At 45.8% G+C, this 26,008-nt stretch overlaps 4 protein-coding genes across 15 annotated transcripts in view; 2 read left to right on the forward strand and 2 right to left on the reverse strand.

The window, feature by feature from the left end:
• LOC100679784 overlaps nucleotides 1–4,929 on the reverse strand; it is an 11,788-nt gene extending 6,859 nt beyond the window's left edge. Inside the window, exons 1-3 of one of the 2 annotated variants that reach the window (XM_032600857.1) lie at nucleotides 4,627–4,929; nucleotides 4,255–4,498; nucleotides 3,792–3,894 (exon numbers count right to left, since the gene is read on the reverse strand). In XM_032600857.1, coding sequence (XP_032456748.1) covers nucleotides 3,792–3,894; nucleotides 4,255–4,498; nucleotides 4,627–4,692 — 413 coding nt within the window. In that variant the 5' untranslated portion in view covers nucleotides 4,693–4,929. Of the gene's footprint in view, nucleotides 1–3,791; nucleotides 3,895–4,254; nucleotides 4,511–4,626 lie in introns of both variants that reach the window. The other variant, XM_031931041.2, reaches the window with a different exon arrangement.
• On the forward strand, nucleotides 4,625–16,671 carry LOC100120020 (ionotropic receptor 25a). Of its 2 annotated transcripts, none has more exons than XM_031931036.2 (7): nucleotides 4,625–4,737; nucleotides 12,179–12,523; nucleotides 12,850–13,296; nucleotides 13,353–13,714; nucleotides 14,356–15,197; nucleotides 15,372–15,698; nucleotides 15,786–16,264. In XM_031931036.2, the coding sequence occupies exons 3-7, from the start codon at nucleotides 12,867–12,869 to the stop codon at nucleotides 16,132–16,134; spliced, it is 2,310 nt and encodes a 769-aa protein (XP_031786896.1). In that variant the 5' UTR covers nucleotides 4,625–4,737; nucleotides 12,179–12,523; nucleotides 12,850–12,866; the 3' UTR covers nucleotides 16,135–16,264. The 2 variants fall into 2 exon arrangements, with proteins under 2 accessions (XP_031786896.1, XP_016841447.1); XM_016985958.3 differs by lacking the exon at nucleotides 4,625–4,737 and adding an exon at nucleotides 8,324–9,143 and having other exon boundaries at nucleotides 15,786–16,671.
• A 107-nt stretch (nucleotides 16,672–16,778) lies between these two features.
• On the forward strand, nucleotides 16,779–19,866 carry LOC100119985 (ionotropic receptor 25a-like). The gene is made up of 4 exons (XM_001603625.4): nucleotides 16,779–17,749; nucleotides 18,113–18,565; nucleotides 18,631–18,954; nucleotides 19,022–19,866. The coding sequence occupies exons 1-4, from the start codon at nucleotides 17,382–17,384 to the stop codon at nucleotides 19,323–19,325; spliced, it is 1,449 nt and encodes a 482-aa protein (XP_001603675.1). The 5' UTR covers nucleotides 16,779–17,381; the 3' UTR covers nucleotides 19,326–19,866.
• LOC100119957 lies at nucleotides 19,426–25,992 on the reverse strand. 10 transcript variants are annotated; one of them, XM_016985771.3, is made up of 8 exons: nucleotides 25,694–25,992; nucleotides 23,906–24,206; nucleotides 23,386–23,821; nucleotides 22,934–23,299; nucleotides 22,450–22,861; nucleotides 22,069–22,378; nucleotides 21,652–21,978; nucleotides 19,426–21,561 (listed from the first exon to the last, which is right to left on the reverse strand). In XM_016985771.3, exons 3-8 carry the CDS (start codon nucleotides 23,716–23,718, stop codon nucleotides 21,501–21,503), a joined length of 1,809 nt encoding a protein of 602 aa, XP_016841260.1. In that variant the 5' UTR covers nucleotides 23,719–23,821; nucleotides 23,906–24,206; nucleotides 25,694–25,992; the 3' UTR covers nucleotides 19,426–21,500. The 10 variants fall into 10 exon arrangements, with proteins under 10 accessions (XP_016841260.1, XP_008206969.1, XP_032456744.1 ...); XM_008208747.4 differs by having other exon boundaries at nucleotides 22,069–22,381; XM_032600853.1 differs by having other exon boundaries at nucleotides 23,910–24,206; nucleotides 25,694–25,957.
• Nucleotides 25,993–26,008: the final 16 nt, after the last annotated feature.

The following is a 26,008-nucleotide window of genomic DNA, read 5'->3' on the forward strand; positions in this document are numbered from 1 at the left end:
TATTATATTAAGTACATCTACATGCATACAGAGTGCGACGAGATATACAAAGAACGAGAGAGGGAGACTCGTTTTAAATGCGCAAAGACGAGCGCGAACGAGAGGAGAATCGAGGTCGACACCGTATTGCCATCGCCATTATCGCCGCCATTATCATTACGTGACACGCAGTCAGTCCGCGACATTGTTAGAGAGTGAGTGTGTGTGAGAGAAAGAGAGAATTACTCGCATATATATATATATATATATATATATATATATATATATATATATATATATATATATATATACACACTATTATGATTACTATAATTATCATCGTTACATCGCAGTAAGGATCGCACGAGACTTTCGGACGGTCTTTTTTACAATGCGTATATTATACTTTTAACATAAACTCACACGTACACGTACACGCACACGCATGAACGCACAGACGAGTCCATTGTTTGCGCGACATTCTGATTGACGAGTTTGTAGAATTTATCTGCTGTTGGTCGCGGGTTACATACGTCGGATGCGCACCTTTCTTCGGTTTCCCTCGTATATATATAAAATACCGTATATATACTTTGCGCGGATCTTATTATAGGGGAGTGTGTACACCTCACGTGGTAGCTCATGCGAATTGAGTTTTTGAAGTGCGAATCGCTGCGAGATATATCATTCGAATATAATATTGTTATACAGACAAATACACACATACAAAAAAATGCGTAAGCATCATCCGTTGTTTGCGTTGGATATTATTATGTCATTATTACAAGTGATCTGTCAATAAAGGACCTTGGTTGTCGAAAATTATTTGATATATCGACATATATCCTGTATCGAATCCCTCTATGCCCTTTAAAATCCGTATTGAAGTTTTACATACATTTGCCAACATGCAGCTCAGCTCTTAAGTAAGTATACATCATACTTCAAGAGTTTCAACAAAAACTTTGTTCTACCGCTGATATAGGACAGTAAGTATGCACATCGTTACTCTTCCCACCCGAATCTTCAATAACAAAGCCCGTAACTCATTCTCCGTAGTCAGTCTTCGTCCCAAGGAACGACTCTGTCTCTGTTATTTCGCAATTAACATTCGCTTGTTTACCGTGGCCGTATACACATCTCTCTCACTCCACAAGTCCGCACACTTGAGTGCAGCAGCAGCAGCAGCAGCAGCAGCAGTGGCGCGCAATTGATCAATATTTCATTTCGCCCGCCTCGACGACAACTGCACCGATTCCATTCAGCCTCCCCGAAGGACAACAGTAATCCAGCGCGCTACACCCATACTCCTCGAAAAGGCCATTGAAAAAAGCGATTGTCTAGTATGTAACGCAGGCGTGTACATAGCTTGGCCGCACACATAGTAAAAATAACGCCGCAGGCGCAAGAGGAGAAAGAGTGCGCTGTGTGTTTGAACATCGCACCGAGAGAAAGAGCATGCGCGCTGGACGCTGCCTGCATGGTCGATATGCCTCGCTCTCTCTCTCTCTCTACTCGTGCGCTCTCGCACCTGACCACTTTGCCGTGAGATAGCTCGACTCTCTTTCTCTTCCGACGCCTCGATGGGAAACTGGCTGCTGCCGGTGCTCTTTGAGCATAGCTGATGTTTTCGGAGTTATTGGGTTTGCACAGCGAAGCGAAGGATGAATGCGTATTGTCTTTCGTTTATTCGGATTTCGAGCTTTTTGGCGGGGATCGAACGTGTTGATTGAATATTGTTCGCGGGGATGAAACGAAAATACGGTGGCGCAAAATGGAATCGTATTTGAAAATTGAATAGAAAATTCAAAACCTTATGGTTTCTTGGTACGAGTTTAATAATGTAATACATTTATATCCACGCGTATAACCAATGGTATTGCATTTTTTACGAAAACAAAAAAAAAGAAATATTAATAGTATGTACTTTTTCAGTCGATTCGCGAGTTTGAAATACTGAAAGAATTCGTCGTTTACATTTTTATACCTATCTTTGAGAAATATCGATGGAGAGTCACTCGATCATCTCCATAATGCAAACTGATTGGATTTACGTTCTGATCGCAAAATCCCGGATTCCAATCACGGCCGCATAAATTATCCTCTCCGAAAAAGAGCATCGCGCACTGAATCGACGATTCACCTTTAAAATTGAAAATAAAGAACCATCTCGCAGTCGGATACCCGTATACACACGTTCATCGATTTCCGCAGCTCACCCGAGCGGAACAATTTATTATCTCGGCCGATACTTATCGGCCATTTGAATAACTTCAATTTGCGTAATTGAATGAGAAAAAGCGACTGGAGCGCATACACGGCACATCGATTGAATTTTAATAAACTCTGCGCATTCGAAAAGCTCGCGCATTCGTTATTATGTGGAGGGTTAAGAGTCAAAAAAGCCGCCTGCGGTCAAAAGAACGCGCGCAACTGCTCTCTTTAACCGAGGTCGCTCTACTCCTATTCATGATTAGCCGCTCTCGGCAATATCCCGCGCCAAAAGAAGCCGAAAAGAGCTCGGCCGAGTACAAAAGAAGCCGGACACTCGACCGCTCGTGGGTTTATCCCTGATGTATACGCGAAAAATTCTCTTTTACGCACGAACGTATACGTGTATGCGAGCTCACAGTGGAGAATTAATGCGGCCGTAAATTAACGGCTGCCGGCAGACGGATCTCGGTTTTATGGAGCGGTCGTTATCAATTCCTCGCCTGGGTGATAACAATTTTTCACGGGAATTAAAACGTCGGCTCGACGGCTCTTTTCGGAGTGAGAAACGCTCGGCGCTCTGCGGTACATGATTGCGATGTAACGCGCGCAACGATGAGTATAAACGATCTGCTCGACTGTTAACAATCGTAAAACAAGGTTAATCGAAGAACTTAAAGCTAACATTTCGAAGAATTACCACAACTACTATATCACAATGATTACATAGAGCTCACAGAATTCCGACCGCGAAATTTATATTCGCAGGTCTCTATATTTGATCAATTTCGTTTTCGCATCGAGAACTGAATCGATAAGCTCTCGATCTCGGAAAAAAGCCTCTCGATAACGAAGCTTTCAATCTAAATAAAAAAAATTTCCAATTCCAGCTGCGCGGCTGCCAAGGAAATAAAAATATGCATTGATTCGATCAAATTCATTAAATCACAGAGAGCTGGCCGCGCTTGTAGTAGTCGCATAAAAAAGCTCCGAAGGCAAACAGAGGCGGCCTAAACGTCTCAATTTACAATTTATTCAGCTCCCGCCCGTGTTTTACAAGAGGCCGGTAACACAGTTTTATACATGTATATATATATACGCGATCGCGTGAGCTCTAAATCACCTGCTGCTCCTGTACCTATAACCTACGACTCGCTCTTTCTCTCCTGCCGATGCTCGATTATTACGCATTGGGAGCGACGCCGCGCAGCCATTCGTCTCTCTGGCCGCAGGAGAACGCTTTTATTTCGAGCCCTTACTTCATCATCCGCTTGCGCGTGACATGTTTTTTTTTTTGCGCTGCCCGACTTCGAGATAGAGCTCGACGGGCGGTTTGCGAGTCCGCTTCTCTCCGCGCGAGGCTCATTTGTCCTGCGATAGAGCCGCCTCGTTAATCATGTCGCTTGCTCGCGCTCTTGTGTGATAAATTAAGAAGTTATACGCGCGGGCCTGAGATGATTTAACAATTATGTGCCCGCGCATGGAAAAATAAAATGAGAACGTTGATGCGGCAGCTTCTTCCAGGAGTGTGTAATCGAGCGTTGAATGAGCCGCTGGATTGATAGATAGTCTAGGAAATGAGAATGAAGGTTCATAGTCACTTGGGTTGATGCTCGATGGACAGGCTGGCCATCAACTGCTCCAATCTGTATCTCAGGCTTCCTGGGTTCGCTGTCTCGTTCTGAGAATTTGGTATTATGTCATCTGAAAAATTTCGTGAATATTAAAAAAAAAAAAAAAACATAAAAGCACAAAAAGCGCATTCGATAAACTTTATTCAGCGATGGCAAAACTTAAGCAACTAACTACTAGTAACAGAAATTACAGAACACTGTGACTGGGGACACAAGAAAACCTTGTTTACAACATAGTTCCTACATACTACAGCCTCTACGAACTCTCTCGCTCTCCTACCCGCAACCACAAACAAAAAACTACAACACTCTCAAAGCACAAAGCAAAATCTTCATATCCTAAGCGGCCGATACACGGCGGCACTCTTGACAGCGTTACCACGCGTCCGCGCTTTTCCCCTACTTCTGCCCTTGGCCGGCTGTCGTTTACCGTTTTCGGGTCTGTTCTCCTTGTCGGCGTCCTCGTCGAGAAGGGACGAGCTCGTCGTCGCCCAAACGACGATTCCACTGTCTTCGTGCGACGGCTCGACTCTGCGCTGATTTTCCGGTTCGTAGGTTAGCTTCCGAGGTCTCAGGTTCTCGCGGCGTGCAAGCTGCTGCTTTCTGTCTCCGAGGCAGATCTTTCTCGGCGCCGGTGGTGGCTCGTCGACTACCCGCCGGATCGGTGGTGTCCTCTGCAACGACGACTGTTTTGAGGTTAGGTGCGACTCGCAGTTAGCCCTTCCTGTCTCCGTGCGAGTCTCGCGAGGAAACTTTCGTCACGCGGTCGGGACACGTCTTTCATAACGAAATGTCTACGTACCTGAAGACCGAAGACGCACTCGATCCTGTGCCACGAAGCATCTCTCAGCTGCGTCCAACCCCCCATATTTCCAGGAAAAGTTTGTGCTTCTTCGCTGGCGCGCGAGTGTGGGTAAGTACCTTTTCTTGTATATATGTGTCCGTGTATAGCGCTGTACTACACTCGGGAGTTTCCGAGATGAAATTTTTTTCCCCGACGCCGGCACGCGACCGGAAATTTAAACACACGACTCGCAGCAACTGCAGGACTGGCTGAACTGCTGAACTTTATGACGACTCTCGCGGGGGGGTTGGCTGTGCGAGCGGCAGGACAGGTGTCGCGGAGGTTAGATTTACCGGCGGAGGGAATGTCTGATAAAGTCGTGCATAATTTTTGTTTTGCATATTACTTATGTTCAGCGACATTCGCGCGGAGGGCCCACCTATATACGTGCGTAGAATTATGCATCGAAAAGTCGAGTCAACGATTAATTTCGAGAATTCGAAATCTAACGTCTCGCATCAGTTTGTCCAACATCGAGCCTGCAATCAAAAGCGCATTACGTTATCCGCACAGAACGGCTGAGAAAAATAAGCGTTTCTCGTGAAACCTAAGAGCGCACGCAAACACGTATATACACTTCGAGAATAAAATATAAGGAGGAGAGAAAAAGTTGTGGCCGCGCGCGTGCATTTTATCGATCGGCAGATTAAATTCCGACTCGAATTTCCGGAATCCCTCTGCCTCCTCGAGAGATTCAGCGGGCTTTCAGGGAAAATTGCTCGCGAACAATATGTCCACGTATACATATATATATATACGTATGTGCTCTTTTTCTTTCGCGAATCGACTATGCGCGGCGGTATTTTAACGGCGACGAGTCACTTTGGCCGTTTTTCGCAGAAAAAGCCACTCGATTTTTCGCTCGATGAATATCATTACGCGCAGTTTAGCGTGAGAGTGAGAGAGATGGAAGAGCTTTTATTATGTATAATGAAACGGGATGAAATTGAATAAGCGGGAGGCGGCGGCGTGGGATTAAGCGCCGGCAGCAGCTTTAGCCGGTATTATGAAAATGGGCTATCATTATCATTACAACCGGCCAAGAATGTGCTTAATGCAGAGCGGGAACTAAGCGGAGAGATAATTTGATTAATGCAACGCCGCCGGTGACGACAGCGTCCTTTTGCCAGCGAATGTGTTATTGTTGATCTCGACGCAAGCTCTCTGGCGGGAAATTTGAAATTTTAATTCGAAACTTCGATTCGAATTCGAACTTTCGTATCCAATACTTGGTGTCCTTCGAAAGTTCCGATCATCAGGCGCATCTAGAAAATGAGGATAGTCAAGCTCGGTTCTCATTTCCAAAATTGCTCGCGGAAATACACACACAAAAAAAAAGAGAGAAAGAAAGAAGGAGGGAAGGAAACCTTCGGAGCATCGCTTAATGAACGCCGCAACAACGGAATTCTTCCCCCAACGGCGCTTTTTCTCTCCGAACGCCCACGTCCCAGACACTTATTTATACTCCGTTAATTTCAGGCCGCCGCACGTTTTTCTAATCACGGCCAGATTAAAAGTCCCCTGTCGGCTTCACCTATGCACGCGATGTGCGAATTCGCGGGAAGATTACGCGCAAGAGCTTTTAACCGCGAAATTCAAATTATGAGTTTCGGATGGAGCGACTCTGCGTATAGGAGAATGAAGTTCTTTCAATTCCCGCTCTGAATTAACAAAACCGATTATACCCGCGGAGTAAGTAATTCGGCAGATTTTAATTACACTCGCCTACGCGAGTGAAAATTCATTCTCGCAGCGCGCGAAACTTTCGCGCTCGGATTAACTTTGGCCCCCGAAGCTGGTGGAAGTTTTCGAAAAAAAAAAATTCAACAATGTACCTTATAGAGTTAAACCGTTGAGCCGGGGCGACTTTTTCTAAAGAATCCATTATGAATAGCGAAATTCCTCGGTCGTGGAGAATAACTCCATACACCGCGACGTAATACCTCCTCCTTAACCCGACCTCGACTCTCTCTCTCTCTCTGTTATTTTTATCGCAGCCTCTTCTTTGTACCCCCCTTCATTCACCGATCCCCCGACGACTTTTTCCTCGGTGATTTTTCTCCCGAGCTTGCAGCGGCAGTCAATTTGCGCGCAAAACACTCTCGACGACCTGTTCCCGGTCCCCGTAGCCCACAAGTGTACGCATGTGTTATCGCGGGATTTATTATCTCTCTCTCTCTCTCTCTATCTCTCCTCTTGCGCTAGAAAATCATTAGCTGAGCTGGCCGAGTTTATACGGGGCTTTGTAGGCCGTGTGTGTAGAGAGCTTTCTTTGAGAGAAGCATCGGAGAGGGCAGCTTTAAGGAGGATGTCGAATGCATTCCTGATGAGGAGGATGTCGAATGCATTCCTGATGAGGAGGAAGCGATTGCGCTCCACGGGATGTGGTAAATCATTCGAGGGGGATTAAGTTTAATTCGTTCCTGTGGGCTCGGAGGATTAAGAATAATTTATCGCACCTATATATATATATATATATATATATATATATATATATATATATATATATATATATATATATATATATATATATATATATATATATATATATATATAGCGTAAGCTTTTATGTGCTGGATCGATATACTTATGGCTGTGAGCTTGGTAGCCGATAATTCTCGAAAGATGCTGGGCTCTAGCGAAGACTTCTTTTCTCGAAAAGTGTATAAAGTTTGACAGAGCAGAACGATATCCAGCATTACAAACCTGTAGCGATAAAGCGAACATAAACCGACAGGTTCGTTGAAGCGTGCGAGGGAATAAATCTCGCGTTGAAATTAATAAGGCGAAATCGGTTAAATCCTCGGTACTAGTGCAACATCGTAACCCTTCGTCCGCTTCGTAAATTTCCAGGCGCGTGCGGGAACCTCGTTACACAGCCCTGCGGCAGAGGCGCAATCTCTGGCGCTCTTATATATTTATCCGACACGCGTTTTCGTGAATCGATACAAACGCACTACCCACGTTCGTTACTCCTCTTCTCTCTCTCTCTCTCTCTCCCACACACACACATATACACGTACACACGCGCTGAAGTATCGAGCGAAGCGCATCGAACCGTCAGCATCTCATCCATATACAGGAGAAATTGGTACACGAGCCACATAATATTCCCGCAAGCTCCAGTGAGTAAAGCACACACACACGGAGAGGCGATTGGCCTCGTTCGCTTCATGATTTTTCCCCCGTCGAGTAAGTATACATGACGAGCAAATAACAACGCCGCGCAATATAATAACCCACTTGTCGGTTACGGCCTGGTAGTGTAGAGCTTGAATATAACCATCCGCTCGAGAAATCCTTCCAACATCGCCGTGTGAATAAACACGTGTCGTGTGTGAGCTGTGAAAGAACGACGATGAAGTAGTTGTCATCGGCCGACTTTCGCGTGCGATGCGGGGGATCCGAGCAAGCGAGGGTAAACATAGACTGCGGGACTGATGTTTGGATGGGCTTTCATATACTTGACGCGTATACGTCAGTAGATGGGGGTTTACGCTAGGGTTATGGGATTATTGTTTCACGAGGGTGTGAGGCGTAGTTCATTTTTTTTCCCCCTCTTTTATTTGTGCTCTGACGGCTGTCCGACGAAAGGAGGGGATTTCGGATTCATTTTTATTCCGCTCTCTCGATCGAAAGCCTTAACCGTCTCTTTTTTTTTTATTGTATTCCGTACTGTTCGAGATTATTAAAACAATGGACGGTCTTTTAAAAGCAAGAATTGAATCATCCTTCCTATTATCCATTGTTGCGTTCACTCGTTTATCGGTGGCGCATCGAAGAAAACGCATCAAAATGAAAAAATTCGAAAGCTCGATATTTTTCATAAATAAATCGCGAAGCAGCAGCCAACTACAGCCTTGAAGCTTGAAAAATCGCAAGGTCACAGCAAAAATATCGATAAGCAATTCTCGAAAAGTCGCGCGTGTCGAGCTTCGCCTGTCGCCACGTGTACCTATATCCCTGCCCAGCGTATAACGTCATAATTCCAGCGAAAGTCAAAACAACGCCTGCGCCGATCGAGATCCAGAAAACCGATACACGAAAAAGCTCGCACACCGTCCAGAGGCTCGAGGAATCGATGGAGCCCACGCGACAAGGTCGTAGCCTCGAAAGGATAAGAAGTGTGTATACGTGTCCATAGGAGAGGAGGTGGGGGAGGTGGATAGACAGTGAGCTCGCTGATTGGGTCATCCCCGCGGCAACGGACGGGCAAACACAAATAGGCCGGACGACGACGTATGGGCTCATCCTTGTCCCGCGCCGACTAGCGCTTAATGCTCTCCCGGAAGCTCGCCGCTGCGAAAGGCCTTTCTGCGCTCTCGGCTGCGAGTGACTCGCGGACTGTATCGAGTCGAGCATGTATCGTCGCGGATGCTCGAAGGGATTGTCACTGCTGCTGATAGGAAAACTGGTGCTACTGGTCGGAGGACAGCAGACGACGGATACCGCTGCCAACAGGCCTGTTAACGTCTGTACGTAGCTTTTTTTTTTTTATTTTTACGCTGATTTATTAATTTCTCTAAACACGAGTTTTACCTGCGATTTCCGAAACTTGCGAAGCTTTCGTCGCGAAATATCCTTATCGTACGCAAATTATACACCTCGTGCGTCTCGCGAAATAATTACGAAAAAACAGCCGCTCCGCAAAAGCGCAATCAACCTCGTTGTATTATGAGTAATAAAAACGAAGGGATTACGCGCGCTCCCTCGGCTCTTTTTAATCAACTTAAGGGGGCACACCACCTTTGAAATTAAAATCAAAATTTTTTATTAAAAATTTATATAAATGAACCAAATTTTTATTACTATTCTTAGACATAATTACCTTTATTTTGATGGTTTTAGATCTTCTATATACCTCTATAATACCTACGTATAGTAGGGAGTCCATAATTCACTTACCGTAAGATTCCAAAGGAACGAATGGCCCAAATGAGCTCAAACTCTAGGATATTGTTTAAAAGTACATTAGTTATGGTGTGAATGAGGGGATTTGGTTTAAATTTCATAGAAAAAGTTTTATAAGCATATTACTGATTTTTTTTTATCAATTTTTGGTTAATTTTAACATAACTATCATGTAACTTTTTTCTATGAAATTTAAACCAAATCCCCTCATTCATACCATAACTAATGTTTATTTATTTATTTATCAAACCACTTACAATGCCTTTAGAAGGCATCCTATAGAGGTAAATAAAATTTACCTGTACATAGGAAATGGTATAAAGAAAAGCTTCAAAACTAACCTAAAACTAAACAAGAAAGAAAAGTAGAAAAACAAAACAAGTATGTACTTTGCATACTCGTTGTGCTCTCCACCTTTCCTGTACTTTGTACTTTTAAACAATATTCTAGAGTTTGGTAAGTGAATTATGGACTCCCTACTATACGTAGATATTATAGAGGTATATAGAAGGTCTAAAACCATCAAAATAAAGGTAATTATGTCTAAGAATAGTAATCAAAATTTGGTTCATTTATATAAGTATTTATAAATTTTTAATGACAAATTTTGATTTTAATTTCAAAGGTGGTGTGTCCCCCTTAACTGTACAGCCGAAGGGGGAAGCAATTAATGTTCCCCCCTCTCGCGAAGAAGCTACTCCTATAAATAAAGGAGCAACTCGCGGGATCTCGGTACGGTTTGAAAAAAAAATACGCAGCGCATTAGATCGCGATCTAATCAGGTGGCGATAATCGATTGTCGCGTGTATTAATTACATCCGCGTCCGTTTAAAAGCTCGCAAGGTCGGCTCCTCGAAATCGCTCGTTTCTTTATTCGTCTCAAGTGCGCCTAGCCACGATCGATAAATCGATACAGCGAACGAAAAAAAAAAACTATACGTAATTATCAACGGGCGACACGCTCTATTTTCGCGTCGCGATGATCGAGCGACACGGAACATTAGCCTAAGCGGATGAGGGGAATTTCGCTCGTTGGCTTTACAGCTCCGCGCGTTACTCGTGTAGCTGAATAAAGCGACTTATGCGCGCGGGAGAAGTCGAGTTTCGAGAGTTTTTATTACCGGGTGTGGACTCGCTGAATTTTTTACGGTGCAGGTAGAAAAAATTGTGGGATGACAAGATTTACACGGAGAGAATAGAGCTGGATGTCTGACGGAAAGCCGACTGTTCTACTTGCTCGGCTAGTTTCTTAAATTTTTACGGAATTCCCCCGCGGTTCCTTTAATTCTCCTCTCTCCGCGCAAGAGCCGCAAACATTACTCCGGATAATCGGCATACTCGTGGGGGAATAAGGGCTTAAAAAACCATCACCTCAATAATTCTCGAACTTTCGCACCGCAGCCGAAATTTCCCGAAAAAAAAAGAAATAAAAGACACAACCCTCGTCACAGCAGCAGCTCTCGAAGCCGCATCCATTAAAGCTTAATTCGCAGGCGCGTAACTTTGCCCGGAAAGTTTAACACTGGCCGGTGATAGTCTCCCTCTCTCGCTCCTTAATTAAAGCAACACGCTCGGCAAACGTTTGCCCCGAAAGAGAGTATAGCTCGCGTGCGACGTATAATTCGATAAAGGCTTTGCGCAGGCTTAATCAACTGTCGCGCATTTTTTTTTTTTTTTTTTTTTTCATCTCGGAATATAGAAGCCAACTTGCGGGTATTTTTTCTCCTCGAGGCTCTTTGAGAACGTCGACGACGACTAATTGCCGAGCGTTTTTCCACTCGACTTTTCTGCGGTTAATTTTCCTCTTTCGCGTGTAATACGCTGCGGTGATGCGATGGCATTTCAAAGAGGCTTTATTGTCCGCGCGCATTCCCCGGTGGGATATATTTAAAATCCACTCCCCCGCGACGCGCCGGAGAGTAAACAGAGCCGGTTCTTTCTCTCTCTTACTGAAAAGGACCGGCTATACACGCGCTCATCCCCTTTCGATACGACAATGCGGGAGTAGGGTCGATTTTGGCCCACTTTTCCTCGGTCCTCTCTCTCTCTCTCTCTCTCTCTCGAGTGAATGAAAAAAGCGCCCATAAATCCCTCGGACAATGACGCGTCCGGACACTTGCTTCGTCTTTTGTGCCAGAGATTTTCGCGCCCCGACAAGAGTTTCAAGAAATTACAATGTTAAAGCCTGAGACGATCTCCTCATAGTATAAATATTCCAGTACAGCGCGCGACACCTTCCACAGGTGCCCAGCGTTCGAAATAATTAGCTGCCTATCAACACTCGGCTGAAAAATTCAGACGACCCGCTCCCTAAAACTTGCCGGCATCAAGTCCGCTTTTTACGCGTTTAATTATATGCAGAGCTGTGTGTGTGTGTGCACGTCGTCGTTGGAAAAACTTTTATAATCCAGCGAAATTTCGGCGAGTTGGCCTATATTTTCCGAGCGCTCTATCGGCGCAGCGTTTTAATTTTAAGTGCAGCTGAGTGACGGGCTCGCTGATAAAAATGGAACAATGCGCGCACCCGGCGATTAAACGAGCGGGACGGGGAAAAAAACTGGCTTTTGAAAATATTAAAAAAAAAAATCTTCCCCTCCAGTCGTGATCAACGACGCGAACAACGATGTGGCCAACAAGAGCGTGACGAACTCGCTGAAGGCCCTGAAGGAGAAAAGCCCGGACAAGCTCGGCCAGGTTTACGTAGCCCAGATCAACGTCAGCGACTCCGACCAGAGCCTCGACGCCATCTGCTCGCTATGGCAGTCGAGTATCAGGGAGAACGAGGCTGACGCTCCGGATTTCGTACTCGACACCACGACTTACGGCATCGGCGCCGAGTCAGTCAATCGATTCACGGCCCTCCTCGGCATACCCACCCTCTCGGCGCAATTCGGACAGGAGGGAGATCTGCTGGGATGGCGCGACATCAGCGAAGAGCAGAAAAGTGAGACTTATTTTTTTTTTTTTTGTATTTAGCAAAGTTCGATCGTTATAAAGCTGAAGTGTAACTGGGAAAAAAAGGGACGATTACGCTCGAAGTTTGACGTCGAATTCACGCGCGATCTGAACTCGATTTGTCGAGCGAGGGGCTTTTTACTCCCGCAACTCGCTGAAACTTCCGAACACAGGGCCCGAGAGCGCTTGCGCGCTAATTGCGTATGCACACAGGCGCGGACGCGTTGAAACAACATTTAGTCGGCTCTCGGGGACGCGCGTCCCGCGAATACAACCGCGAATCTAATAGCCTGAATAATAACGGCGCATCCTCAGGGTACCTCGTGCAAGTGATGAACCCGGCCGACCTGATGCCGGAGGTAATCCGTCAGCAGTGCTCGAACTTCAACATCAGCAACGCGGCCATCCTCTTCGACGAGAACTTCGTCATGGACCACAAGTACAAGAGTCTTCTGCTGAACGTGCCGACCCGCCACGTCATCGTGCCCGCCGAGCCAGCTGGAGCACCTCTCCAGAAGCAGATCTCGAAGCTGCGCGACCTGGACATCGTGAACTTCTTCATCCTCGGAAGCGAAAGCACCATATCGTCTGCGCTCATAGAGGCGAACAATCTCAATTTCACCGGCCACAAGTACGGCTGGTTCGGCATCACTCTCAACGAGGAGTTCCAAGCCCAGTGCCAGGACTGCAGGAACATCAGCCTGCTGCTATTCAAGCCCAAGGCCGAGAGCAGCCAGCAGCTCAGCGAGCTCACAAGCAAAGGTTCGATCTCTGTACATCGATTTTATATTAGATACAGGATCTGCGATTGCAAACAGGTTCTCTGCCCAAGCCGGTGATAAGCTCGGCCTTCTACTACGACCTGACGAAGCTGGGAGTTCTGGCGATGAAGTCGGCGCTGATGTCGGGCGAGTGGCATCGTCCTCGCTTCATCACCTGCGACGAGTACAACGAGAACGCGACTCTGCCCGCGAGGAACCTCAATCTGCGACAGCGTTTGGAGCAGGTCGCCAACAGCAGCGGGTTCACGAGGACCTACGCGAGCTTCGCCTGGGGCAGGAACGGAGTCAGTCGCGCCAAGTTTGGCGTCAATGGGCTCCTCATTCGGATCCGCGACTCCAAGCTCATCAGCTCTGACCCAGTTGAGACTTGGGAGGCCGGCGTGGATTCGCAGTTGAAAGTACGTATGCTGGCTTCGAGTAAACGAGATGGAACACGCGTAGCCGGGGGCACGTGGACAGCAGTTGCGCGAGTGAATTCAATTTGTTTTTACAGCCAGCTTAACCCTATCTGTACAGGTGGCTTGGGTTATTGATTTTTTTCAGAATCCCACTGCTTGCGCTGAACTATGAATATTCGGATATTAGGAGCGGACCTTGAATTTGGGATCGCTATTGGAGGAAAATTGCTCGTCTTTCATTTTTCAAATTGGATGAAGCGTGTATAGGTAGGGTCTGCGAGATTAAATTTTTCTCTTCCGATCGATACGCCTCGAGCCCGCGGGTTCGCATTACCTATGCTCTCGGTATCTAGAGCGACCTTGTACGTTATAGTTTTGGAAAATCCGCATCCTCGTCGAAATTAAAATTGAATTGTAAAACCAACCAATCGAGCGATCGAAATGAAGAGTAGACACGCAGACTCGATATCCTCCGCGCCTATACCACGCAGCCGTAGGTATCATCGCAAATTTCCGATGATCGCTGACCGAAGGCGGCGATTATTTTCGTTGGGAGGGTTGCCCGCTCGTTGAATTTTACACCAACAGAAGCGAACTGTGTATTCCCTTCGATGTATAATCGAAAGACGTTTCTCCCGAAGGTCCTCGACGAAAACAAGGCCGGCAATCACACGGCGGTGACGTCTTACCGAGTGGTGACGGTGATAAAGCCGCCGTTCGTGATGTACGACAACGAGACCGGCAACTGGACGGGCTACTGCATCGACCTCCTGGACGAGATCCGCGAGCACGTGAAGTTCGAGTACGAGATCCGCGAGGTCGACGACAAGGAGTACGGCAACATGGACGAGGATGGCAACTGGAACGGTATGGTGAGGGAGCTCAAGGAGAAGAAAGCGGATATAGCTCTTGGAGCTCTGGCAGTCATGGCCGAGCGCGAGAACGTCATAGACTACACGGTGCCCTACTACGACCTCGTGGGCATCAGTATACTGCGGAAGAAGCCCAAGACCGCGACATCGCTCTTCAAGTTCCTCACCGTCCTCGAGAGCGACGTCTGGCTATGCATCCTCGGCGCCTACTTCTTCACCAGCCTCCTCATGTGGATTTTCGACAAGTTCTCCCCCTACAGCTACCAGAACAACATGGAGAAGTACAAGGACGACGACGAGAAGAGGCTCTTCACCATGAAGGAGTGCCTCTGGTTCTGCATGACTAGTCTCACGCCTCAGGGCGGTGGCGAGGCCCCGAAGAATCTCTCCGGGCGTCTGGTGGCCGCGACCTGGTGGCTCTTCGGATTCATCATCATCGCCTCGTACACCGCCAACTTGGCGGCCTTCCTCACCGTCTCGAGACTCGACGCGCCCGTAGAGAGCCTCGAGGACCTCAGCAAGCAGTACAAGATCCAGTACGCGCCGATCCTCAACTCGTCCGAGTACCGCTACTTCGAGCGCATGGCCAACATCGAGAAGAAGTTTTACGAGTAAGTCATATTCGACTAAAATTATATACATTTGCGGTGTAAAGCGCACGAAGACCATCGATCTTGTACTCTCGCAGAACTGCTCAGAACTACTCTCGAGAGCAATTAGCCCCCGTCGATTCGCTAAATCCCTCTCGACCACCGAATCTTACATGTCTCTGTTGTGCCCAACAGGATCTGGAAGGACATGAGCCTGAACGACAGCCTCTCGGACGTGGAGAGAGCCAAGCTGGCGGTCTGGGATTACCCGGTGAGCGACAAGTACACCAAGATGTTCCAGACGATGCAGGACGCTGGCTTCCCCAATGACATGGACGAAGCGTTGAGGAGAGTTCGGGAGGGTAAACCCACCGAGTTCGCCTTCATCGGCGACGCCACTGACATCAAGTACCTCACCATGACCGACTGCACCTTCATGCAGATCGGCGAGGAATTTTCCAGGAAGCCCTATGCCATTGCCGTGCAACAGGGCTCGCCGCTCAAGGATCAGTTCAACAACGCGTGAGTGGACGTTTCATTTATTCTTGACGTTTTGCAAATTATTGATCGAATAACGTTTATTCTCTTTCAAATCAATTGATTTTCCAGAATTCTCATGATGCTGAACCGGCGCAAACTCGAGAAGCTCAAGGACACCTGGTGGAACAAGAACCCGAAGCGCAAGCGCTGCAACAAGGCCGAGGATCAGAGCGACGGCATAAGCATCCAGAACATCGGCGGCGTCTTCATCGTGATCTTCGTGGGTATCGGCCTGGCCTGCGTGACCCTGATCTTCGAGTACTTCTACTATCGGCGCCGACCGCAGATCAAGAAGCGCCACCAGGAGAGCCGCACCGACAAGACCAAGTCCGTCCAGAGCGTCAAGTCGATGAAGTTCAATTTGAGACCTGCTCCAACCCAGAGCCTCGAGAACACCAACTACAGATCCAGATTTTGAATTTATCTTGCCTTGAATTTTTCACGAGTGTGCTGACGAGGGATTTGTTATTGAGAGAGATTTTTCTGATGATTCTATACCATATTGTACTGCTACTCAAAGTCAATTATATGATGCGTGCGAAATTTCACTACAGCGTGCCTTGAGAACAAGGAATGTTCCTTGCGATGTTATCGGTCGAGAAAGCTCGGGGAAAGAGTTATTTTTAAGTGTCTACGAATCGAAATCAAACTACGAAATGTACAACCTAAAGCTCCGTACTTCTGCGTGCAAGAAAGCGAGCTTGTGCCTTGTTCACCGAATTTCTGACGATGCAGTTTGTGCGACCTTTTCCACGCACAAAAGTGCCATTTTACCTCTTCTCTCTATACATACATACGTATATTGTAATCAACGTCGCGCCGGATTTGGCGCGAGTGTGTGACGATTTCGCAGAGACACGACGCGAAGACAGTTTTAAGCGAGTTTAAGCACGAATCTGTCATTCATTTATGTAAATCTGAAATCGAGTTACGTGAATAAACAGACTGAGATATTTATACGGCTTATTATTTAACGCTCTACCCTCGACGTCTGCGCATGCTGCGAATAAGAGCGCATAGGACGAAAATAAATGCAACAACCGCGCAGGGAGGTTGTAAATAATGCATGAATGCGTACGCTGGAATCATTAAGTATTCACAAGGACTATTTATGAATGTTAATGAGCCGACTGTGAATTATTTCAGAGTTATTCAAAATACGAATGCAATATTGCGTTTCTCTCCGAATTGCGACTTTGAAATAATATAGAAAAGTTCTAATACGAACCTTTACGATGGAACCTACAGTCTACGTTACCTTGAAAAACGATACCAGTAGACACCCACTGAATTCCACAACTGTTCAGTGCACAATCGAGCCTCTATCCCGTGCATACACGTGTCCTTACGCCTCATTCGATTTTTGCCCTATAATTCGAAGCAACAAACATAAAGCCTCGCGTAATTGCCTCGCAGTTACATGAGAGAGAGAGAGAGAGAAAAAAAAGAGTTTCCAAACGCCTATCGATCAGCCAAGGCTGCATAAAAAAATCCTATTACAGCAGTCGTATGCAATGTCTCTATTTTTTCAAACAACGATTTGTCATACGAACTGGAGAGAAAAAAATGCAGGCAAACCAATAAAGCCGGCCGTTGCGTCGCCGACTGCAGGTACGCGTCAGTAGTTACTAGTCACTCGGCGAAATCAAATTCGAATTTTCGAAAATGAACGCGACGGCAAAACCGACATATCGGGTGATAACCATCCCCAAACCGCCCTTCGTCATCTACGATCCCGACAGCAATTGGTACGGCGGTTTTCTGGTCGACCTGCTCAATGAAATCGCCAGGAGGTTGAACTTTCGGTATGAAATCGAGATGCAGAACGAGTCGGAGTACGGATTCATGGACGACCAGGGGAACTGGAACGGTTTGATGAGGGACTTGAAGGAGGGAAAGGCGGACATCGGTTTGGCGGCCGTTAGCGTCATGTCCGAGAGGATGAAGGTCGTGGACTTTACCGAACCGATTTACAAGCCTACCGGGATATCGGTACTCATGCAGAAGCCGATTCCGAAGACTGATTTTTACAGGTAATTGTATTCGTTTTATTGCGAGTTTTTAGCTGAATACAAAAAAATTTCACCGAATAATCGGAGAAAAAAAAATCTGCAGAACGATGTAACATTTTAATACCCACTGGTGAATCTAGGCCCCGGGATTTAAAGCGAAGAGTTCGGATTTAACGCCGTAAATATGCATTGGTGCCAAACTATCTGAAATAAAATCTCCATAAATTCGGATATTATTATACGACTCCGGTCGGCGCGTTAATACGGATTCGCGCGATATATTACATGATTGAATTCAATTTACGGTCCTCGTTACGACACTCTTTCCTCGTATGAACTTCAGCGGATATAAATCCTCGTGATTTCACTATCGAATCCCCGCAGATTTCTGACGGTCCTGGAACTGGACGTCTGGCTCTGCATAATCGGCGCCTACATCTTCACGAGCCTCTTGCTCTGGATCTTCGACACCTGGTCCCCCTACAGCTATCGGAACTGCAAAGCAAAGTACAAGGACGACACGGAGAAGCGCATCTTCGGCTGCAAGGAGTCGCTTTGGTTCTGCCTGACGTCCCTGACGCCTCAGGGTGGCGGCGAGGCCCCGAAGAATCTCTCGGGACGTCTGGTCGCTGCTACCTGGTGGCTCTTCGGATTCATCATCATCGCCTCGTACACGGCCAATTTGGCGGCTTTCCTGACCATCTCCAAGTTCGAGAAGACCATCGAGACCTTCGACGATCTCATTTCGCAGTACAAGTACTCCTACACGTGCATCCAGAACTCGTCGACCAATAGGTACTTCCAGAGGATGAACGACATCGAATACGTGTGCTATGAGTGAGTAGAGTTTAAAAACAAAGAAAAATTATTTTGCATATTGAAAATGATGAATTTTCTCTTAGAAAATGGAAGGACATGACACTGAACGACAGCCTGTCGCCCTACGAGAGAGCCCAACTAGCCGTGTGGGAGTACCCGCTGAGCGACAAGTTCATCAAGATCTACTCCGCCATATCCCACCACGGAATGGTCGCAAGTCTGCAAGACGGCCTCGACAAGTTCAACAGCACCGACTCCAGATTCGCCCTGATCACCGAAGCGTCGGATGTCCAGTACCAGGCCATGATCGACTGCAGCGTCAAGGAGATCGGTCCGGAGTTTTCGAAGAAACCCTACGCCATAGTGCTCCAGAAGAACTCGCCCCTTACCAAACAGTTCAACCGAATGTGAGTCCCTCGATTATTTTAAAATCGAATAAAAAAATATTTGCTAAAATTTCGACGTTGTTTACAGTATTTACAACATGAAAAACGACAACTGGCTCGAGGCTCTGACCGACAAGTGGTGGAAGTACAACCCGCTGCGCCAGAGATGCCACGACAAGGACGAAATGACCAACGGGATAATATTCGAGAACATCGGCGGTGTTTTCGTCCTCATCGGCGTCGGCATTCTCTCAGCCTTCTCGACTCTCGTCTACGAGTACTTTTACTTCAAATGCCTGCAAGACAAGTTCGAGAGGATTTTCGAGCACAAGTTGAAATCGATATTCCGCAGGCAGAAGAATTTCGCTCGGAGTATCAGTGTGAAACCGTAATTTTCGATTTCATATATTTCATATATTGTATGTACACACGCGTTTACGATATGCGTTTGTATTGCTGGCGAAGAGTGAATTAATAAATAAACGGCTTTGCTTAGTCTGCATTAACTTTATTTCATCATTATTTCCATCTTTTACATTCCATTGAATTTTTACATTTTCGTCGTGGTAAGAAAAATTTACATCGTTTTTGATAATTTCTTTTACATTTCGGCTATCTTTCGCAAAAACAAAAGGGTTCAAAAATGCACTTCGACAACAAAGGACATGTATATCTAAATCGTTCGTTTTCTCTTTTCTACCCCGCCGACTATTACCAATATTGATTTCTCGATATACGTGTACCGAAATTTATAGCCGAGACAGTATTAGTTTATTTTTATTTTCTTCGTAAAACAGGATGAAACAAAAGGAAATTGAACTTTGGCAGATTCTACAATGCGGCACAGATTCAACGTCCGTTACTATCTGTGTGAAAAATAAAAGTGTTACTCTCGAGCGATTTTTTGGCTTTAAAATTACGATCGATTTAAGACCTGCTTTTTTAAAAACATACATTTTCACCGATATCGATGATTCTGCAGAGTTCTGACGACTGTTTACTCTACGAGATAATATATAACGTGTTCAACGTCCAATGATTAAAACAACAGAAAGATTTTTAAAATGATTTTTAAAAAATCAACCCTTATCGGAACATCAACAAGACAATGAAATAATATTCACTTTACCTATTTATTTGCTATGTCAGATTTCTTTAACAAATTTCAAAGCATCAAAATTGTTAAAGAAACGTGCTTCGATTGCAGTATCTGCATTTCTTGCAATTTATCACCTTTACTTTTTTATATCTCATCGACTTGACAATACGACACACTTTATTTTTATATATTTTTTTTTTTTTTGTTCCATCTCTCAATGAATTTTTATTTACCTATACGTACCCCTTGCTTAATTTGAAATACCATTGGGTAATCCAATATGCGTTTTGACCGAAAAATTCATTCGAGCAAGAGAGACGTATTCAATACCTTTACGTGACTCGACTCATATACTCATATCTTTCATCTTTCTTTACCGGTATCTCACTTTAATGAGATACACTTTTTTACAAATACATTTTCATACATGTACGTTTTTCTGTGTTACTTTGCTTTTTTTCTTAGGTTTGGGATCTAAGGTTCAAGGGATAGAGGATAGTGTGAGGAATGGGTTCAAGGGTTAGGAATTACTGAGGTATTTTTTCAGGGGGTTTCGGGATTATGTTAGAGCTATAGGGAGTTAAATTATAATAAGGAAAATACGATTATGGTAAATTCATTAATAATTAAGGAAAACAACAAGAAAACTGAATAGCACTTTTCATTGCTTTTCTTTTTATCAACGTGCCGCTCTTTTTTGATAATGTCTGTTCCTGCAAGCATTCAAATATTAAGTTTTCCGTATTCTCTATTAAATCTGACTTCTATCGCTTTCTTTTTTTTCTTGCTTTCCCGGATCGTTATGATTTTTTTTTTGTAACTTTTTGTTTTAGTCTTTTTTTATCAAGTAGCGTAATATATGTTGATTCTCTGCATATATTATGAACTGCAATTAATTAGAAGTGCTAAACACAAAACGAAAATCAATGCAGATTTCGGGAGAAGTTACGATTACGATTTTATGTCCACAGTACCATGGCGCGTTATTAATTTAATGTTGCTTCTGAGGGAAGAAGAACAAAAACTTATGAAAAAGGAAGGGCAAATCTTTAACAACTAAATCGAAAATCACTCTTACTACGATTTCTTTTGAAAAAAATCCCCTTGACTTCTCGCGAAAAACGAGGTATGAGGTATACACGTGTTCATAAAATTCTTTTTTTCTTTCTTTTCTTCATTTTTTTTTCCACGTGAGGGATTGAAGATATAACGATAATTGAATTCTCTAAATAAATTGATATTTATCCATCTCGTCGTCGCTTACGCATATATGTTTGCATAATGGCAAGGGGCTAACCATGCCGTCTTGGGTTCATGCATAACAAATTCCACATGCCAAGAGGACCCCTATACCTATTTCTTGTAACGATTTATTTACCCATCCTGCGACGAATTACTAGACTAAAACGCAACTTTATGCTGCATTTGATGGATCCCGTCCTCGGTTAGGTCCATGTTTCTGTCGGCCTCACAGTGTGAAGGGACGCAGCACCGTTCGCGGCCTGGACTTGAAGTTGCTGCTGTGTCTTCTAGATTAGAATAATTTCACCATAAATATTGATCACGATCGCAGCAGTAGATTTACATGTTCAAGTCAAACGGAACTGGCAATGCAGTACCTTTTCCTGTCGGTGCGTAAGAGCATCATGGACTGATCCCAGCCCACCTGTTTCTGATCAAAGAAATCCTTTTCCATCTCGTCGCTCTCGTTTACGTTAGCTTCCTCAGTAGCGTTTGGCGAGTAGTACAAACGGTCTTGCTCGGAGAGAATCCTACGTTTGACCGGGGAACGAATAGGTTCCGTCTGAATGCTTTTGTCGCATTGCCGTACCCTGAACTTCAGAGTTAGATTTGAGGGCACTGCAATGGGAGCGCTTAGACTCTCTCGATATTCCATGTATGGGCTCTCGCCACCAGGAAGGTACAGTAAGTTGCCTGACTCGGACCTGCGCGCACAAAAATTACAAGTTACGTGTTAATAACACGAATCGATAAAGTTATATTGAAAAAACAATGAAACGCGTTTCTGCACGAACCTGCGGTATGTGACTCTTTCAATATTATTGTTTACAGGAAACGTAGTCCCGTCAGCCCAGTGGCCGTCCTCTTTGATTGGACGAAAATGAGTGCGGGCTGATGTGAGCAGATCTTCGTCAGGTTCTGGTAGACTAGTTGCTTTTTGTTCCTGAATGGATTCTTTGTCATTGGTAACAGGGCTCTTGCACGGTACAACCGGGATGAAGCAGCTGCCTGTGCGCGGACTACGACCCAGGTTTGCTATGTTTCCAAGACCACCCCAGCACCAAGGACCATCTCTAGCTGAATCAGACCATGAGACAGGATCTTCTGCTAAATTAATCGAAAACGTTATTCTCTATTCAATTCATATTTGTACGTTAATGTGAAACGAGACTTACGAGTCTTGCTATCTTTGCTTCCGGATTCTTCTGCGTAGTCTTCAATGCTGAACAAGTCAACATCCCACGGAATCAGTGGCGAGTCGTCGATGTGCGATTCCTGATAAATTGGAGTTTCAGCTTTGTTCTTTTCTAATTTGATAATAGGAAAAGACGCATCGGCGTTGTCTGTCGGCCACAGAGGTCCGGATGGAATGGAGAGCGATGGAGCTGCCCATATTGAATCAGTGCCCTGAGAAATTCCTGGACCAGTGTCCCATAGTGCTTCGAGGCTCTCGTCGAATTTTGCCTGTAACTGCGCCAATCTAAGCTGATCCAATGCGAGTTCTTGCTCCTTTTCTCGTTCGCGCTCCATTGACTTGACGAATCCGAAATCTTCTTTTTCTTCTGTCGAATGCGATTCAGTGGCTTGCTAAAAGAGAAATCGGCAAAATTTAATTCAATAATCAAAATGACAGTGGGAAATGACTAGACAAGTACTCACGATGGACATCTTGTTTTTCTTCTGGCGGGTCTTATTATTGTTGCTGCTGCTGATACCGTTGCTCTTTTTATTATTATTATTATTATTATTATTATTATTATTGTAATTATTGTTATTATTGTTGTTGTTGTTGCTTAAGTTTCGTTCTTTCCGGTGAGGAAATTTTTTGGGGGTGGTAGGTTGCAGGGCCGGGAATGCCGCGTAGTATCTCAGAGCCCGGTCGCGAGGAGTGAGAGTCTCGAAGGGAACCTTTGCCTCGCCATCAGTGGCAGTTTTTAGTTCTTCCTGCTCGTCCTTTGAGTCACCACCTTCAAGATCTCGCAGCTTGGCGCACAATTCGTCCACTAGCGTCTCTACTCCGCACTTCTGTAAAATTCATTACAAATTAAAACCAAACTCAAGCACGAGTGTGCTAACGTTTGATCATATTTGAATTGAAAATCTGTACTCACTTGATCAGCAGCATTGGTAAGGCATTGAACGACAGCGCGGCGTTGCTCCCTATCACCCTGGAGTGGCAGTTTGGACCGAGGCCTGGCTTTTGAGCGACGTCCTCCTCCTCCGTTCCGGCCGATAGTGGCTACATCGAGCGGAGGAGTGAAGGCCGAGTCGGGGCGTCGCAGAAGGCTGAGTACGAAGCGCGAGTACGCGACTGGGTCTATGCCCAATGCGTCCAGGCGCTGCTCCAGCCAGTGGCGCAACTCCTCCTCGGCCCTGGTGCCGAATACCCCTCCACCACCAGGGGACGCCGCTATCCCGACCAGGTGCAACGCCGGATTCCTCATTCCTCTAAACCGGAGAATCTCCTCCTGGACCCACTAATTCTCCAGAGTTCATACGCCCCCGGGGTGATCATCCTCTCTCTTTTATTCCGATAACATTATTTCTCTTTTGGTATCAGAAAGAGCACGACTGATCAGTACCAATGCGGGGCAAAGCTTGTCGACAAGAGATTATCTCAACAGGGCTCACCTACTTGCAAAGTAGCGTTGTCTGTCCTTTAGTTTTGTGACTTTGTTGAGTTCCACCACCAAAATATTTCTTAAATTATGCTTGGCCCTACACAGCTTGTTTAGTATTGCTAATTTCTTCTTGTCGTTTAGGCTTGTGTTGCAACAGTTATGTAGGTACGTGTGTGAGTGGCTAAATTTTGTCTACTGTTGCTTAGTGTTGGGCCTTTCTTCCGAGTACTTGAGTGGTGGATGCTTCGTCGTCGCAAGGATGACAGGCCTTAATGCGAAATGAGAAGTACTGTCTCCTTCCCATTTTGACTCTGCAACATAATCATAGAACAAATCTTAGTGTCGCTGTACACTTGTAGAACAAATGTTAGACAACAAATTTTACAATTAATATCATCCTAAACCAACGCGAGAAGCTCCGGCAATGATGCAACCGCCCTCGACTAGGTGCAACGCGCAACTGACTGCATACCTTTCCCTTTGAATTTCACGAAAATATCCGGGCTCTCTAATCTACGCGACATTACTCACGCTCTCGAGTAGGGAAATCATAGCCCGCACCAAACAACACGAGAAAGAAAGAGACGGTGAGTCGGTAAACAGAACTGTCATCCGCACGTCAACATTAACGCCTCATTATCGACTGCTCGCTTCTACAGCTGAAGCCCTTTAAAACGCCCTTTAAGCGATGCAGGCGGCTTCATCGTAAAAGTCTACAAATCACCTAATTAAAAAACGATTTGTTTCCGTCGTAGCCGCGTGCATTACTTCTAGACTATAAAGTGAAAGTGCAGCTGCAGCACGCGTTATATTAGTAAATACTGCGTAGTGACGTAAGCGCTCAGGACTAATGTAAACACGGCCGAAATAAATGCTCCGAGGATCGATAAATAGCCGACGATAAGACGCTCTCTCGTGCGGCATTAGGTTGTTCTGCGAAACGCGATAAGAGAGAGAGAGGAAGAGACGACGGAGCATAATAATGCAACGCGCAGATATCCCGAGCTGTTATATATCGTAATGCGATATATAACTATCGATGCATCAGGGAGCGGACACAAAGATGAGTGACATCAGCTAGAGAGAGAGAGAGACGACGACGACGAGAAGTGCACGTAAACAGAGCCGCGCGCGCCTCCGCGTCGAACTACACAGCAGAAAACCATCGCCATATGCAATGCGCGCGCGGGGGAATCGCGCACACACACACAATCGATGCCCAAAATGATTCGTTTCTGCTTGCACACATACACGGACGAATGAATGAACCCGACGAGAGTACGATAGCGACGGAGAAGGCGTCTCGAGAATCCGAGTTGGCCAGAAAGTAAAACACAATAAAGGAGAACACGCAAGCCAGTGGTGGGGACAGGATATACCCACGCTTGGCTTATATACGTCAGACTGAGAGAGGACTGGCCGAGAGTTTTCTCTCTCGGCGAAAAACAAACGCTGCCTCCCTAACCAAAACAACGGTTTCTCTCGGGATAAGTCACTGCTTCGTGTGTGTGTGTGTGTGTGTATACGTACACCCGCGCACGGATTCACTTACCTTCTTCGAATAAAACACTACAAACGACACTGACATGTGTATATGCAAGTTATGATGCGTCCGTCTCTCTCAGTTTCGCGCGCGCTTGGCGCGATTCTCATGAGTCAGAGGCGACAGCGGACGCATGACATTGTGCAAGCGATCTGCCGATTTCACGCCGGGATCCCGAACACTGCTTACGCGTCCGCTCGACGAGGCGTTAGTCGTAGAGCTAATTCGATGCACTCGACTGATTGGTAGACTCACCTGCATGCCCCGAGAGATGATTTTCACCCCGGCCTTCTCTACACACCCCACTTGGTGAAAAACATGGCGAGCCACTGAGTCCGAGCCTCGCCTCCCTTCTTCCAGCTTTTCGCGCAGTGACGGACGCTCAAGTGGAGGCGCCACTGCTCCGCCGGTGCCCCTTCCAGAATAAGTTTGTTTACCTTTCCCGCGACGGGGGATTCGGTATGCTCATTTATATTTTCTTCCTTCTCGCGTGATCGATGACCTCGGGGGATGCGTTGAACTCTGCTGATGAATTTTGGAAAGCCGGACCTTTGGGGTTGGATTTTCGGC

This window comes from Nasonia vitripennis, chromosome 5 (assembly GCF_009193385.2).
Source record: "Nasonia vitripennis strain AsymCx chromosome 5, Nvit_psr_1.1, whole genome shotgun sequence".
Classification (NCBI taxonomy): Eukaryota; Metazoa; Arthropoda; class Insecta; order Hymenoptera; family Pteromalidae; genus Nasonia; species Nasonia vitripennis.